The sequence below is a fragment of the Fusarium verticillioides genome, chromosome 11 (assembly GCF_000149555.1).
Source record: "Fusarium verticillioides 7600 chromosome 11, whole genome shotgun sequence".
Taxonomy (NCBI): domain Eukaryota; kingdom Fungi; phylum Ascomycota; class Sordariomycetes; order Hypocreales; family Nectriaceae; genus Fusarium; species Fusarium verticillioides.
The window spans coordinates 227,725-241,906 of NC_031685.1; the positions used below are offsets into that span (position 1 = coordinate 227,725).

At 48.6% G+C, this 14,182-nt stretch overlaps 7 protein-coding genes across 7 annotated transcripts; 4 read left to right on the forward strand and 3 right to left on the reverse strand.

The window, feature by feature from the left end:
- Positions 1-378: 378 nt before the first annotated feature.
- On the forward strand, positions 379-1,238 carry FVEG_12903 (hypothetical protein; the record flags this gene model as incomplete). Its single annotated transcript, XM_018902287.1, has 3 exons — positions 379-637; positions 682-989; positions 1,044-1,238. 3 exons carry the CDS (start codon positions 379-381, stop codon positions 1,236-1,238), a joined length of 762 nt encoding a protein of 253 aa, XP_018760978.1.
- A 419-nt stretch (positions 1,239-1,657) lies between these two features.
- FVEG_12904 (hypothetical protein) lies at positions 1,658-2,750 on the forward strand (the record flags this gene model as incomplete). The annotated part of the gene is made up of 2 exons (XM_018902288.1): positions 1,658-2,384; positions 2,440-2,750. The coding sequence occupies 2 exons, from the start codon at positions 1,658-1,660 to the stop codon at positions 2,748-2,750; spliced, it is 1,038 nt and encodes a 345-aa protein (XP_018760979.1).
- Positions 2,751-3,348: 598 nt separating this feature from the next.
- On the forward strand, positions 3,349-5,609 carry FVEG_12905 (hypothetical protein). Its single transcript, XM_018902289.1, has one exon. The coding sequence runs from the start codon at positions 4,135-4,137 to the stop codon at positions 5,470-5,472; it is 1,338 nt and encodes a 445-aa protein (XP_018760980.1). The 5' UTR covers positions 3,349-4,134; the 3' UTR covers positions 5,473-5,609.
- A 59-nt stretch (positions 5,610-5,668) lies between these two features.
- On the reverse strand, positions 5,669-6,496 carry FVEG_17395 (hypothetical protein; the record flags this gene model as incomplete). The annotated part of the gene is made up of 1 exon (XM_018906640.1): positions 5,669-6,496. The coding sequence occupies one exon, from the start codon at positions 6,494-6,496 to the stop codon at positions 5,669-5,671; it is 828 nt and encodes a 275-aa protein (XP_018760981.1).
- A 1,657-nt stretch (positions 6,497-8,153) lies between these two features.
- FVEG_12906 (hypothetical protein) lies at positions 8,154-10,004 on the forward strand (the record flags this gene model as incomplete). Its single annotated transcript, XM_018902290.1, has 8 exons — positions 8,154-8,377; positions 8,431-8,475; positions 8,525-8,583; positions 8,630-8,795; positions 8,851-8,963; positions 9,009-9,068; positions 9,116-9,370; positions 9,417-10,004. The coding sequence occupies exons 1-8, from the start codon at positions 8,209-8,211 to the stop codon at positions 10,002-10,004; spliced, it is 1,455 nt and encodes a 484-aa protein (XP_018760982.1). The 5' UTR covers positions 8,154-8,208.
- FVEG_12907 (hypothetical protein) lies at positions 9,936-11,691 on the reverse strand. Its single transcript, XM_018902291.1, has 2 exons — positions 11,116-11,691; positions 9,936-11,062 (listed from the first exon to the last, which is right to left on the reverse strand). The coding sequence occupies exons 1-2, from the start codon at positions 11,672-11,674 to the stop codon at positions 10,161-10,163; spliced, it is 1,461 nt and encodes a 486-aa protein (XP_018760983.1). The 5' UTR covers positions 11,675-11,691; the 3' UTR covers positions 9,936-10,160.
- Positions 11,692-12,092: 401 nt separating this feature from the next.
- Positions 12,093-13,809, reverse strand: FVEG_12908 (hypothetical protein). The gene is made up of 2 exons (XM_018902292.1): positions 13,680-13,809; positions 12,093-13,628 (listed from the first exon to the last, which is right to left on the reverse strand). The coding sequence occupies exons 1-2, from the start codon at positions 13,729-13,731 to the stop codon at positions 12,172-12,174; spliced, it is 1,509 nt and encodes a 502-aa protein (XP_018760984.1). The 5' UTR covers positions 13,732-13,809; the 3' UTR covers positions 12,093-12,171.
- Positions 13,810-14,182: the final 373 nt, after the last annotated feature.

Sequence of the window (14,182 nt, forward strand, 5' to 3'; positions counted from 1 at the left end):
CGTTATGTAATATCCAAGAAACGATGGATACTTAGCACAGAACAGGATTCATGATAATCGCTGCGAATGTTGAGCAATATGCCTCCGATACACTCCGTAAGCTCTGGAATGAGCAAGGACCTGTGCGATATAGGTATTACATCTTCATCCTTTAGGTAAAGCTTGACCTGATCATGCTCCTCAAGGGCGTGCGTTCAGATGCCCGCGCCAGCCAAAAATAGCTCACTGATTCCCAGAGCTCACACTAACCCAAACAAGAAGTTGTAAGTCTTGGCATTTCACCTCAGCTTAGTAACTCGGTCAATCTCATTCTCTCCGACAGTTCGACCTTCACGCTTTCCATCTCATGAATCACAAGATCAATGCAAGGAAGCAAAAATGTCGCGAGACTTCCAATTTGTCACCGTCTCTAACCCAGCTGAGCCTGTCTCCAAGCATGTCCGGAGCTTAACTCACTCCCATGCTGTTCGGCAGAGGCATGCTAAGGAGAGAAGACTACGAATGCAGAAACATCAGGAGGACATGGCTAAAAATGCGGAGAGTACTTCATTGAACAAGGTTCTTGGGTATAGCTGTGATCCGTTTGCCGCGCTTCCGAAACAGCTCTTGTCTCATGAGACCTTTCTTCTTGATCACTGTATGTTCATCCCTTTGTTCATGCTCATCCGCTAACACCCGAAGATATCCGCGTCGTCGTTCCATATAACGTCAAGACATGTCGTCTTTTCGATCAGATGAACGACCATGTAGGACATGTAATGCGTGATTGGGTTGGTCTCGCCATAACAGACAGCGATCTTCTGTGTTCCATCATTCTCCTCGGCGCATGTCGCCACATCGTTAGCAACAATCCCAACTCTGGTTTGATGCAGGCCGCGCTACAGTACAAGTACAACGGTCTTAAGGCATTACGCCATGCTGTTAGTGGCACCTCACCGACTCTTAGTGCAGTGACTATTGCAAAAGCCTGTGCTATGGCTTTAGACGAGGTAAGCTCTGTGAGTCTGTACTATATGACGAGATCTGTTCTAATATTTGACCAGGTAAGCTATGGTGAAGCTGTTGTTGCGAGGCAGCATATTCAGGGTGTGTTTGCGATGATAGAAGCGGCAGGGGGCTCGCAGTGTCTTGATGGGACGGGACTGCTGAAGCGCATGTATCTTAGATTCCTTGAGATGCGGGAAAGTCCAGGGCTACAGTTACCAAAGGGTATTGCTTACTCCAGCCACTGCTGGTAAACGAAATAGAACCTGTTATTCAATTTCTTGTGTAAGCTTATGTCTATCATACATATCATCACAAGATGTAGCCTTCTCCGCGATTCGTAGTTGTTGTTAGTGTCCACTTTGCCAAGCATTAGGACTTCCTTTTCAAGTAGAGAGTGCCGAATCTCAGAATATGACCGCAACACATATCCGTTCGGGCCATTTACAAGATAATTCCTGTTCTTTTGGCTTCGATGAGATGATTTACTTCATTAAGAAGCATCTGTTGGTTTGTAAGCTCGAGAGATGAGCCATGGCATCCGGCGGCTGTTATGTCCCTCGTCGACTCTTAGAAAGCTATATATCTGCACATCGATCCGCGACTTGACCTCATCCGTCTCAGACTTACAACTCACATAGCCTTCTCAGCTTTAATACACCAGTATTTCACAATGTCTTCACCTCCAACAGCCATCCCCACCGGATCGTGGGTCCTCGTCACCGGCGCCACAGGCTTTGTCGCCAGCCACGTTGCCCGTCAGCTTCTCCAGCGCGGCTACAAAGTCCGAGGCACAGTCCGTGACCAAGCCAAAGCCCAATGGCTCATTGACGATCACTTCAAGTCTTATGCCCACAGTGACTCCTACGAGCTCGTCACGGTTCCTGATCTATCTGCCGCTGGAGCTTTTGACGAGGCCGTAAAAGGCGTCTCGGCTGTTGCTCACATCGCAAGTGTCCTGGACTTTGATCCCAACCCCAACAATGTCGTCCCCCAGACCGTCGCAGGAGTAACCTCTGTACTTGAAAGCGCATCCAAAGAATCTTCGGTCATGCGCTTTGTCTTCACTAGCTCCATCGTCGCGGCAGCCTTCCCCACACCTGAGCAAGATGGTCTCGTCGACCGCAATTCATGGAACGAGTTTGCTGTCAAGGAGGCCTGGGCTCCACCGCCTTACAAACCCTCGCGCGCAATGCTCGTCTATGCCGCAAGCAAGGTCGCTGCAGAGCAAGCGCTATGGGAATACGTCGACGAGAACAAGCCTCACTTTGTGACAAATGTCGTGAGCCCGTCTGGTATCTTGGGCGAGCCACTCCACGAGAGACATGCCTCTTCATACGGCAACTGGATTTATTCTCTCTTCATCGAGAAGAGGGAGATGATTGATACGTTCCAAACTGGTAGGTCCCATGATCAACCAACTGCCTCCCAGAATGCTAACATTCAGCTACTAAGCATTCTTTGTTGACGTCCAAGACGTTGCCCTCATCCACGCCGCTGCCATTCTTGATCCCGAAGTCAAGGATGCGCGTCTCCAGACGTGGGGTCATAAAGCTCACTGGAACGATTTCTTGCCCATTCTGCGACAGCTTCGACCGCAGAGGAAGTTTATCGATGACTATCCTGAGACATTCTATCTCAAGCTCTCGACCGATCAGTCTGAGTCTGTTGCTCTATTGGAGAAATGGGCTGGTCAGGAAGACTGGAAGCCACTTAGACAAATTATTACTGAGGCCATCAACAACCCCTACTGGAAGACTGAGTAGAAACCTACCGAGATGCGGCGGGACTTCTGGGCCGTAAACAATCTGTGGAATGCACTCTTCGAATAGACATTAGATCGGAGTCAAGACATCATGGAAACTTCTGAACAGGCTTGGTATCCACCGAAGTTAGACGCCGCTTTTCATGATGATCACCTAACGATTTGGAGCAACTTGAGCTGTGATGCGCTTTCTACAGAATACACAATAATGGAGCTTTTTTAAATCCGAATCAGAACAGACCTATCGTTATATCATAGTATTATAACATAGTTTCTAGCACATTACAAAGTAGTAAGCGCAGGCACGAGGTCTACAGGCCGTGTAAATAAATTTACCATCAAGTACCGGGTAGGCCAGCAGGGCGACAGAATAAATTAGTCAGTGACGCTAATATCTTGACAGTAGCAACTGTCAAAATTGCAGGCATCAGATACCACACTAACATACCTAACTGCATATTATCTCCATCAAGCTTTCATCAACGCCTAAGATTACCAGCCCATTTGCGTCATCAATGATACCGGTGCCATTGAGGACAATTAAACTCTACGGAGAGATCTACCGATTACTCTAGAACCTTGTACTGCAAGATGAAAGTTTTCCGAAGCTCTGGGCCAGACCTTGATGACGGTCATCACATCAATTGCATTGCACATGTTCTTTCTACCACTTTGCAAATCGGGCAGTTCAATCGTTGGATTGAAACCCCGCATTTGACGACCAAGCTAGCGATGCCAACGCACAAACGCAGCGCACGCACGCGTCACGGGCGACGCCAGTACTGGCAAGTAAGCCGAAGAACTTTGTCAATGGTGTATACCACTCCAAGGTTCTGATTCTCAGCCTTGGCTCACCAGCGGACGTCAGTCTGCCGTGTCCCTCAACAGTGGCTTCCTCCATCTCCATCTCCATCACCATGTCAATATTCCAAGCAAAACACCGCCCAGCAACAGCCAAGCACACATCCCCCCACTGAAACATCACAAGGCTCATCTCCCATCTAACGTCATCCCCGGAAACAATAATAAACCCTTCTCTCCGTCGGACTCAGTACCAATCCTTGCTCTCAACCCCGCAACTCCAACGGCAAACCGGACCAACCTTGCGGACTTAGACTCCTCTAATTGGTCACATCGGACAAGCTAATTCGCCCAGCCACCAAACGCTCATCGTCATGACTGCCAAACTAGGTTGTGAACTATCGAAATGGCATCTTCCAAGCCTTTTTTCCTGAACCATGTTTAGTTTCTGAGGGGTACGGTTGGCGGAAGCCTCGGCTCGGCGTCATACGTAATGTGATATATAATTGAGTTAACTTATAAAAAGACACTTCTCCGCCATTACTTGAAGGCTTGGACTGTTGCCAATTACATCATACTTCACAATGGCTCTTCATCGTGTCCTCACGCTTTTGCTAGGCCTCACTGCTGCCGCTCAAGGCCATATTTACAAACGAGCTGTCTCGTCTGAACCGCTTCCGCCCAGTGAAGATCCATGGTATACCGCCCCAGAAGGCTATGAGAATAAAGAGCCCGGCACTGTTCTTCGTCTACGCCCTGCACCCGGAAATTTGACCCGCATCACGGGAAACAGCTCTGCGACGTACAATATTCTGTACCGCACTACAGACAGCCAGTACAAGCCGACGTGGGCCGTCACGACGCTCTTCGTGCCTAAGCTCGGGGCCAACAGCTCTGCTGCGAAGCTGTTCAACCAGAGCGCTTTGCTCTCGTACCAAGTTCCCTACGATTCAGCAGATGTGGATGCTAGTCCAAGTTACGCAGTGTACTCCGCAGCTGGTGTCAGCAGTCTAGAGCTTTTCAACGCTGCTCTAGGTCTTGGCGTTTTTCTCAGCGTTCCCGACTACGAAGGTCCTCTTGCGTCGTTCACGGCGGGTGTCATCTCCGGCCATGCGACTCTTGATTCAATCCGCGCTGTTCTCTCTCTCGGTCTTGGTCTTGACACAACGAACCCTCGCGTTGCGCTTTGGGGATACTCTGGCGGCGCGTTGGCTAGTGAATGGGCTTCTGAGCTTGCTGTGCAGTATGCGCCTGATCTTGAAGACACAGTCGTTGGTGTTGCGCTTGGCGGCTTGACACCGAATGTAACCGCTGTCCTGGATGCTATTTCTGGCAAAGACGCTGCTGGTCTTGCGCCAAGCTCCATCCTCGGTTTGACAAGCCAATACCCTGACGTACAAAAGTACGTTCTCTCTCAATTAAAGACATCCGGAGAAAACAACAAGACTGCCTTCCTAGCTGCCGAGAACTACACCCTCGCTGAAGCAGGCGGCGCATATGCAGGAGTCGATATCTTCGACTTTTTCAAGGACGGCGAAAAATTGTTCCGCGATCCTCGCGTTCAGCGCATTATCAACCGCGATGGAATCATGGGCTACCACGGCGTTCCCCAATGGCCCATCTTTGCGTACCAGGGTGTCCACGATGAGATCAGCCCGATTGCCAACACCGATAAGCTCATTGAGCGATACTGTGGCATCGGCGCTAATATCTTGTATCAACGAAATACTGTTGGCACGCATTCGCAGAACTTTGCGCTTAATGCTGCAACGGCTATTCAGTGGTTAGCTACTGTTCTGACGGGGCAGTATGATAAGACGTACAAGACGGAGGGATGTACTATCCAGAATGTTACGAGGAACAATACTGCTCTTCCGTTGAGGAAGAGAGGCATGCCTATGAGGGTTTATGATTTGTGGTGATGGGCTACCATAAGTTATGATGTTTGGACCTGGTACTAATATGACGGAGTTCTGGGATGAGATCGATTGGGTGCTCTATATAACATCGTGTAATATTCAATTAGTACATATTAATGCTACTTCGATTTTGGGACTTATCACACTACCTACGAGAACTGGAAACAGGCTGCGACAATCTGAAGCATCACGGGCACCCTTACCAATTATAAAACACTACAGCAACGGCAAGGACCGCAACGAGATATGGCCCAAGAACCCCCATCGAAACCTTTATAAGCTTCGCCATAAGCCGCTCCATGTCCTCGCTATGAGTCTTCCGATCATTAACTCTTGGAAACTCAACATCCGGAATATCCTTTCCCAGGAACTCACAAAGCGGTTCCCAACCATCCCCAAGCGAATACTCCAACCGTCTCTCCTTTGGCACAGCTTCCCGAACCTTGCTATAAAATTCCTCATACGTCCTTCTTGCAATATCGGGCGTAATGGCCTCCACTGAGTACTCATTCACAGAGAAAAAGCCAGCAAGAATCTTTCTCATGGCATGTAAAGCCCGAAAACGCAAAACATACCACGTCAAGAACTTCTTAAGCCAAGTTGCCTCGAATACAGAGACCAGTATCTCAGAGTGAAACGAAGGCCACCAATCTTCAAATTTACGCTGAACAATAACAACCTTTGCATCGGGATACGCCTTGATGAGCTCCAAGGTAAAAGTCGACGCTATGTCAGTGGCGACATCATAACCACCCCATAAATTCTGCCAATCTTCTCTAACAAACGGTGGGCGAGGACCTTTATGAGTATAATCAGAAAGATAGCTGAGGTGAGGAAAGGTAGCTTCTGCTGCTTGCTCGAGTTTCGTCCACGGTTCGTGCCATTCGTTGTGTAAAGCGTGATGGGCTTTGTAGCCAAGAATACGGTATGCTGCAGCCATGGAAGCAGTTCCGGTACGGTAAAGACCTGCGTGGATGATCTTTATGCCGTCCTTTGGTGGGTTGCTTTTGGTCATGAGGGACGCCATTCCGTCGTGGTAGGAGGAGTAAAGCTGAAGCTGAGAAATGCACAGGGCTGAAGTAAAAATGGCCGTCAGTGAGTGAAGATTATAGCGTAGCGTAGCGTCAAGTCAAGAGTGTAGTTTCCATGCAGTCGGGTGTAGTATGCAACTTCGAAAATCTCCCTTCCGTCAGAGTCCACGGCCTTCAGAAGTTTCAGCTACGGATTACAATCCTCATGCAAATGACTACGTGTTCTTTGACGTTGTGTACCGTTTCTCAATGTCGCCCCGCAACGTGTAACGTACGGGGTTCCCATACGAACAAGGTTTTCGGCATATCATATAAGGTTTCAACATCATTTCCATCTTGTTACCACAGAAGTAGAACTCCTTATTTACTCTCATTTTAGGAAAAGTTTTTAGAGAAAGAGTGATCTGAGATCTAGAGCATGGTATCGAGTAGATTGATAATAGTTAGCCTGGCCTGTCTATGATATGTTGCAGGGATGTAAAAGGCCTCGGTAGTACGAGCTGAAGAGGGGTTGATCACACGATATCTGCATTCTAGAAATAAACCGCATAAAAAAGCCCCAAGAAGTATCCATTGGATAGTCTCCTGTAAACTGTTCCGCGAAACCGCGGGTTGAATGGTGATCGGTAAGTTGCTATCACGGTCTTGGACCTGTCGGTAGATGAGAGAGGATCTCAACTTGACGGGTAACAACATGCAACTGCACCATTTCCATGAATAATTTAAGTATTATCTGGCAATCACAAACGTATAACTGGAGGAATATTCGCTCTTGAACGTGAAACAGTAGGATCTCAACTTCTTAAGGCACAGGGCTCGATATGCGTGAGCTGCTGACTGGGCTTGGTTGCCAGTGGGATATAAGGCTATACAGATGTTGTATACCTAATGTTTGAAGATGCATTTGTGGTTGTAAATGTAGGAGATCGTTGAATGATGTCTTCAGGCTGATGTCAGGACGCGATATTGAACCTGGTCGACTTCTAGGGCTGCTAGTGGCGTGAATCCAACATCAATTTTAATCCGTTATATCCGCTTTATTCTATCCTACAGTTTCACTCTCTTAATGCAATGCACACATCAAAAGTTCATTATTAAAAGTTTTCGATTCGCTGCAGCATTCCCAAAATCCCACGTTCATGGTTCTCCACGCTACCCCAAGCGGGTAAGCCAAGCCGTTATCACAAACGCTCCTATTGGCCCGTCCGAGATCACGACAGAGGCTACTAACATGGCGACATATCAACTCCCCGTCTCAACGAGCAAACCCTTCACCAAAATGGTGATGTCATGGGAGTGATAGAGTGTCGGCAGTGGTTCATTCTACGCGTCAACGTCATGTTTGGGTCGTTTGGGGAAAATGCTCCGGTCGATGCATCTAGATTGTGCATCCATCACTGTACTCTAATCTCTCTGCGCATCGCTCTTAATTGTAGAAAGAGTAAGAATTGATGCAGATCTGTCTGCGGTACTTTCGATGATGTGGTCTCCCCAGTGGTTACAGAAGTACTAATATTAGCGTTGCATCGAAATGACATGTTGAAATGGATGAAACCTCGCGAAGATCGGAACAAGGGACGTATGGTGCAATATTACTAGACCGAGACATCACTCTGACCCCGCAAGCATATTTATTCAACATATTCCATCCGAGCTTTTAAGTTCCTGAAACTCTGTACCATAAAATCTCTAGACGCAGTTCTACACGATGGCCGCTGATCTGAAGAACGATTCGCCGCCCGACCTCAGCGATGAGGCCGGCACCATCGACTCTAACTCACCAATAAACGAGAAGGCACTCCTCCGCAAACTTGACTTGAAGCTTCTACCAGCGGTTGGGATCTTGTATCTGCTGTCATTCCTGGACCGCAGCAATGGTACCGAGGAGCGCATCAGAACGGCGTGATGTCAAGCTGACATAAAGGAACAGTCGGCAATGCTCGTATTGAAGGAATGATTGATGATCTCCATATGTGTAAGATAAACAAGTGGATGTGTGGATACTGAATTCTGACATTTAATAGCGGGTAATGAGTATCTCACTGGTCTGACGCTGTACTTTATCGGTTATGTTCTCTTTGAGGTTTGTCGCCCATCATTGCCTCCAAGTATGTATCTGACAGATCCAGATTCCCTGTAACATCATACTCAAGCGAACTACGCCTCGACTATGGCTGCCAACACTAACTGTGGCCTGGGGTATCGTCGCGACTCTGCTTGGTATTGTGCAGAACAAGACTGGCTTCTTCATTGCTCGATTCTTCCTGGGTGTAACTGAGAGCGGATTGTTTCCTGGTGGGTTTACTCGTGAGAGCTGCCGTTTAAGAGTCATCGCATTAATGATGGTTAGGTGTCGTGTACTACTTCTCAATGTGGTATAAGCGACGTGAGCGGCAATATCGTATCTCGCTCTTCTTCAGTGCTGCATCCCTAGCCGGAGCCTTTGGTGGCATTTTGGCATATGTAAGTCAATCTGCTTCATTCAGACAGCTGTACTAACGGGAACAGGGTATTGGTAAGATGGCAGGTGTCGTCTGGGATAACGGTTGGCGATGGATCTTTATCTTGGTAAGCCACGCCGTTAACGTTCCCCAGGCTAAGCTGACGAGAAGCAGGAAGGTATCGCCACAGTAGTAGTCGCAGTCGCGGCATACTGGTTCATCGAGAACTACCCCGATACCTCAAAATTTCTCTCCAAATCGGAGCGGTCATTTATTCATGAGCGCCTGCATGCAGACAGTGACGCGATTCGCGAAGAGAAGTTTAGTTGGGCTGCTGTTCGCGAGGCATTTAGCGACCCAAATTGCTGGCTCTACGGTCTGGGCTTTCACACCATGAGTCTGCCGCTGTACACCCTTTCGCTTTTTTTGGTAAGTCAACCTGCTTTTGAGTTAGAATCCCTGCTAATGGTATCAGCCCACCATTATTAAGGACCTCGGATACAAAGCCGCAGTCGCACAGCTCTTGACAATCCCGCCTTATGCTGTCGCATTCGTCACAACTCTAGGTGCTGCTATTGCCTCCGAGAAACTCGCCAAACGCGCTGTCTTTATCGCTGGCTCAGCTGGTGTCGCAGCAATTGGCTACATCATCCTTCTCGCCAACACTAATCCCACCGCAAGACCAGGAGTATCATACGTCGGAACGTTCTTCGCAGCAGCTGGAATCTACCCCGCCACTGCCCTTGTCCTGAGTTGGCCCGCCATCAACGTATCTGGTCAGACGAAGCGAGCTATTGCGAATGCTATGCAGATTAGTATTGGAAACCTTGGTGCAGTTATGGGAACGCAGCTGTATCGATCTGGTGATGGGCCGCGATTTGTGGTTGGACATTCTATGGCTTTGGGATACCTCGTTGCTAATATTGTGGTTGTGACTATACTTGGCTGGAGGTTGAAGAAGCAGAATGATGCTCGGGCGGCGGTAAGTGATGAGATCAAGCACGTTGGAGAGGTGGAGAACTGGAGAGGAGACTCTGATCCTCGATGGAGGTTTGAGTATTAGATCTAGTAGATAGGCAGGATATTAAGCTTAGAATATGGCGGCGGGAGGCTTGAGTAATGATAACCAGACAAAGGAGTACACAGGTCGACAGTACCAATGCCAACACCTATCTATTAGCCAGCTAGCGAAATCCTCTGTCCACCAAGAAACTTGTTCCTACAGACTCGACGTGGCCTTCGCTCGTAGACTCGCCCCAACCTTCCACAACAGCAACGGCGCAGCCAACTCAAGCGCTAACTCTGCAAATGCCATAGCACTGTTTCCCCATCCATATCCAAGAGCAGCATACATCTTTGGTGTAAACAGCGGGAAAAGGAAAGCAGCCAAACTGCGAGGAAACTGCTCCGCCGCGATAGCACTTGAAGTATGATCCGGATAAGCATCGATCAGGTACGCTTGTAACGGCATGCCAGAGATCTGCATGCCAAAACAGGTGATGAACATGGCTACATCAACCCATGCCCAGTGAACTCTGAACTCAGCGCACCAACCATAGACGATGAATCCAATTGGGGCGATGAATGCACCCATTGCCATTAGTGGTACTCTGTTTTCTGGTAAATGCTGCCCGTTGCGACGTTCGGTTCTGTGAAACCAGTAGTCCATCAATGGCGCACCGAGTTGTGATGCTGCTAGTTCACCTAATGCACACGAGATGTAGTGAAGACCGCTTATCTCAACAGACTGTCCATACTGCTGTGTCCAAATGTCTGCGAAGCTTGAGAGGACGATGTACAGAAGACCATAACCGACAGCGGAGATTACGGCTGCGACTTGGATGATGGGATGGAATGCTAGAAGACGAAGGGGACGGGTCATGGCTTGAGTGAGGACCTTTCTCAAAGTGTGCCCCTCTTGTGTTCGTTCTTCATAGGTGTAATATGGCTGACCTGTCTCTTTGCGTAATTTCTTAGCCCGCTTCTTAAGAATTGCAGGGGCGTATGTCTCGCGGAACGTAGTGAACGAGATAGTAGCCATTGCGACTTGGAACATGGACGTAGACCAGAACATCCATCGCCATGAAACTCGATCGGTCATGAATCCGCCAATGATGGGGCCTTTTGTAAGAGTTAAGTAACGTGATGCTCAAGGGGGTAAGTCTTGGACTTACCGGTTGCGGCGCCGATGAGAGGAATGACAGAGTACCATCCAAGAGACTTGCCACGCTGGTCAGGACGCCAGATATCACCAAGGACTCCGCCGCCCAGGGCATAAACAGCACTTGCGCCGAAGCCAGCGAGGAAGCGAGTGCCGATGAGCATCTCCTTCGAGTTCGCGAAGCCGCACGCAAGATTCCAAACGAGGAACCAGATATTAGATACGTGAAGGATAGTCCTGCGTCCATAGACCTCAGACAAGGGTCCAATGACAAGAGGACCAAAGGCAGTTGCTAAAAGGTAAATACTCAGTGCCATGACAGATTGAGTAGCTGTCATATTGAGGTCTTTGGCGATGACGGAGAGCGCGGGTGCCATTACTGTTGAGACGAGGATGCGGTTGAAGCCGGTTACGGAGAGAACGTTTGTGACGGCCCATTTTCGCTTTTCGGGCCAGTTTTTGGGGTTCTCGCTGTCAAGTTCATTGAAAGCGACGAGGTATGGATCTGCTCGGGTACTGTTAAGTACACCAAGCTCAGTGTCGAGAACGGGTTCTTTCACGTCGGTAGTCATATTGTATCAAGGAAAATAGCACAAATAGCATACTCAATTGAAGACGTACTGCTAAGGTGAAGGTATTTATACCCCGCGTCACGCCCAAAGTTCACGGTCGGAGATCAATTGCCCCTACAATTGTAGTGCTTACGGAGGTAACGGAGCTATCGGTCATGATGCCTGGTTATCAGATCCTACTTATCAGATCGGCAAATTAGCGGCCTTACGCCCATCACCAAGCGAACCAATGTGAGAGAAAGTGGCTTGCTCAAACCTTGCAAATGTTGGGATCGAATGACTCAACGTGAGAAGGATTTGGGGCCAAGGACAAAAGGACCCGATTGATCCGAGACATGACAGTAATGCTGCTGGAATTGGCAGGTCAAAAGTCTCACGGTTTTATACCGTCAGAGTCCACTGAATCCTTTCGGTGCTTGCATCATACTGGCTCATGCGATAACATTGTCTCATTCAATTTGTATTTACTTATCATGCGTTGCTCAATTTCCCTTCCTTCACTCTGAAGGCGAGATCGCAAACTCCATAGGCTTCGACATCGCAGACTTCATAAACGGACTCCTCGCCCTAATCTCCTTACCCCAAATAAACACCCCGATAGGTGCCGCCGCCAGCACCAACGATATGAAGCCCAACAGCGAACTAGCCCAGTGGAAGCCCAAATTCGTATACATACTACTCGAAGCAAGCGGCAAAAACGCAACGCCCAAGTTCTCGCCCAGCACTGTAGCTCCAATAGCACTTCCGGCATAATTGCTATAAGCATCGATAAGATAATTCGCGATACTAACAACAACAGCCTCGGTGCCAAGGCCAACGAGCATAAGTCCAATAGCAGGTCCGATCCAGTGCACTGAGGAATAGCTTGTCCAGGCGTAGACGAACATTCCGCCTGTGACGCCGATGAAACCTCCAATTACGGCGGCGTAGAGTCGAGCTTCGGGGATGGGAGTGCCGGGTGCTTCCTTGTTGCGTGATGCGGAGGCGTAATACCAGTTGTTTGTCAGGACACATAGACCAAAGCCGAGAACCTCTCCGATCACAATGGCGGCTTGAACGTAGCCTGCTTCAATGGCGTTCCATCCGTACAGAGCAGTGAAGACTTGCTCAACAGATTGGGTGAAAACGTAGATGACACCCAAACTGAAGGCAGTCCAAACAGTGGAGATAAAGACGACCGACTCGGTGCAGAGCATGTATAGTGGTCGCTGAATGCTCGTCCAGATATCGTGAAGAATGGACTTCGACTCAAGTTCCTTCTGGCTGTACGCATTCTTCCCTTGCTTTCTCAACTTCTTCGCCCTCGCGGTCAAGATCGCTGAGCCTCGCGTCTCAGGCATAGCCAGAATGAAGATTGGGAAGAAGACGCCCGTCCAGATAAGTTCGATGTAGCCAATCCATCGCCAAGGCAGAAACTGAAAGATAGCAGCGCCAATGACGGGTCCAAGACTGCTGGCGTTTAGGTAGATCATGATGTACAACCCAGTCGGGATTGTTCGAGCTCTGTCGGTTGCGAAGACATTTCCGATGATGCCAGCTACTGCGTTGGCAAGGATAGTGCAGCATCCACCGCTGAAGAAACGAGTGATGATCAAAGTCGCGTAGTTAGGCGCTACTCCAACGGGAATGAGAAAGCAGAGGAAGACAGTGTATACCACAAGAAAGACAAGTCTCATCCCAAAGTCTTCCATGATGGGAAGCAGAACAAGTGAAAATAGTGCACCACCGAGACCCCATGATGCCACGGGCCAATATGAATGAGGGAAATTCTCATCGCTGACATTAAAGTCCTCGCCAATTGCTTCATGAGCTGTCGTAATTATTGTCCCGTTCATCATAGAGATGAACGTCGCGAAGAGTCCAAGACCGACGGCGAACCATTTCTTCTTGCGGGACCAGTTGTACGGGTTTTCAGGATCATCTGGGCCGTTCCACTGAACAATTATCGGTTGCTCTATCTCAATCAGCACGTCGCCTCTCACCATTCTTCCCAATTATAACATACCTGACGACTCATTGCTCCGAGCAACCTCAGACCTCTCCGTTTGAGCAAACATATCGCTTCGCCAAGTGGTTCAAACTCCTTGGCAGGATCTCTTGGCTTAGAATATTTGCAGATTTAGAAATGCCAAGTGAACAGCCAAGAGATGGAGATTCTGGGGAACGCTTCTTATGACTTCATGTTTTGGTTCTCCACCGAAAATTCTTCCTAATTCCGGACCCATAGAATCGATCTTGTTACCTCATATTAATTCGACGGAGCCAATGAAGGCATCTCGGCTACGATGACGAGGTGGTTGCGCTAACCTGGAAAGCGGCAAAGTTTGGAAGCTAGAGACATCGCTGTGAATTGCCATTGTAGGCAATCCTCCACGAAGCTTGGAAATCTTAGACAATCTATCCTAAGTATGAGTCTGAGATTGATTCGTATCTGCTAAGAAATGAGTTTTTCATTGGATGATTTCTGTTTTCCCTCTTTGGAGATGAGATAACGTTCATTTATCAGTG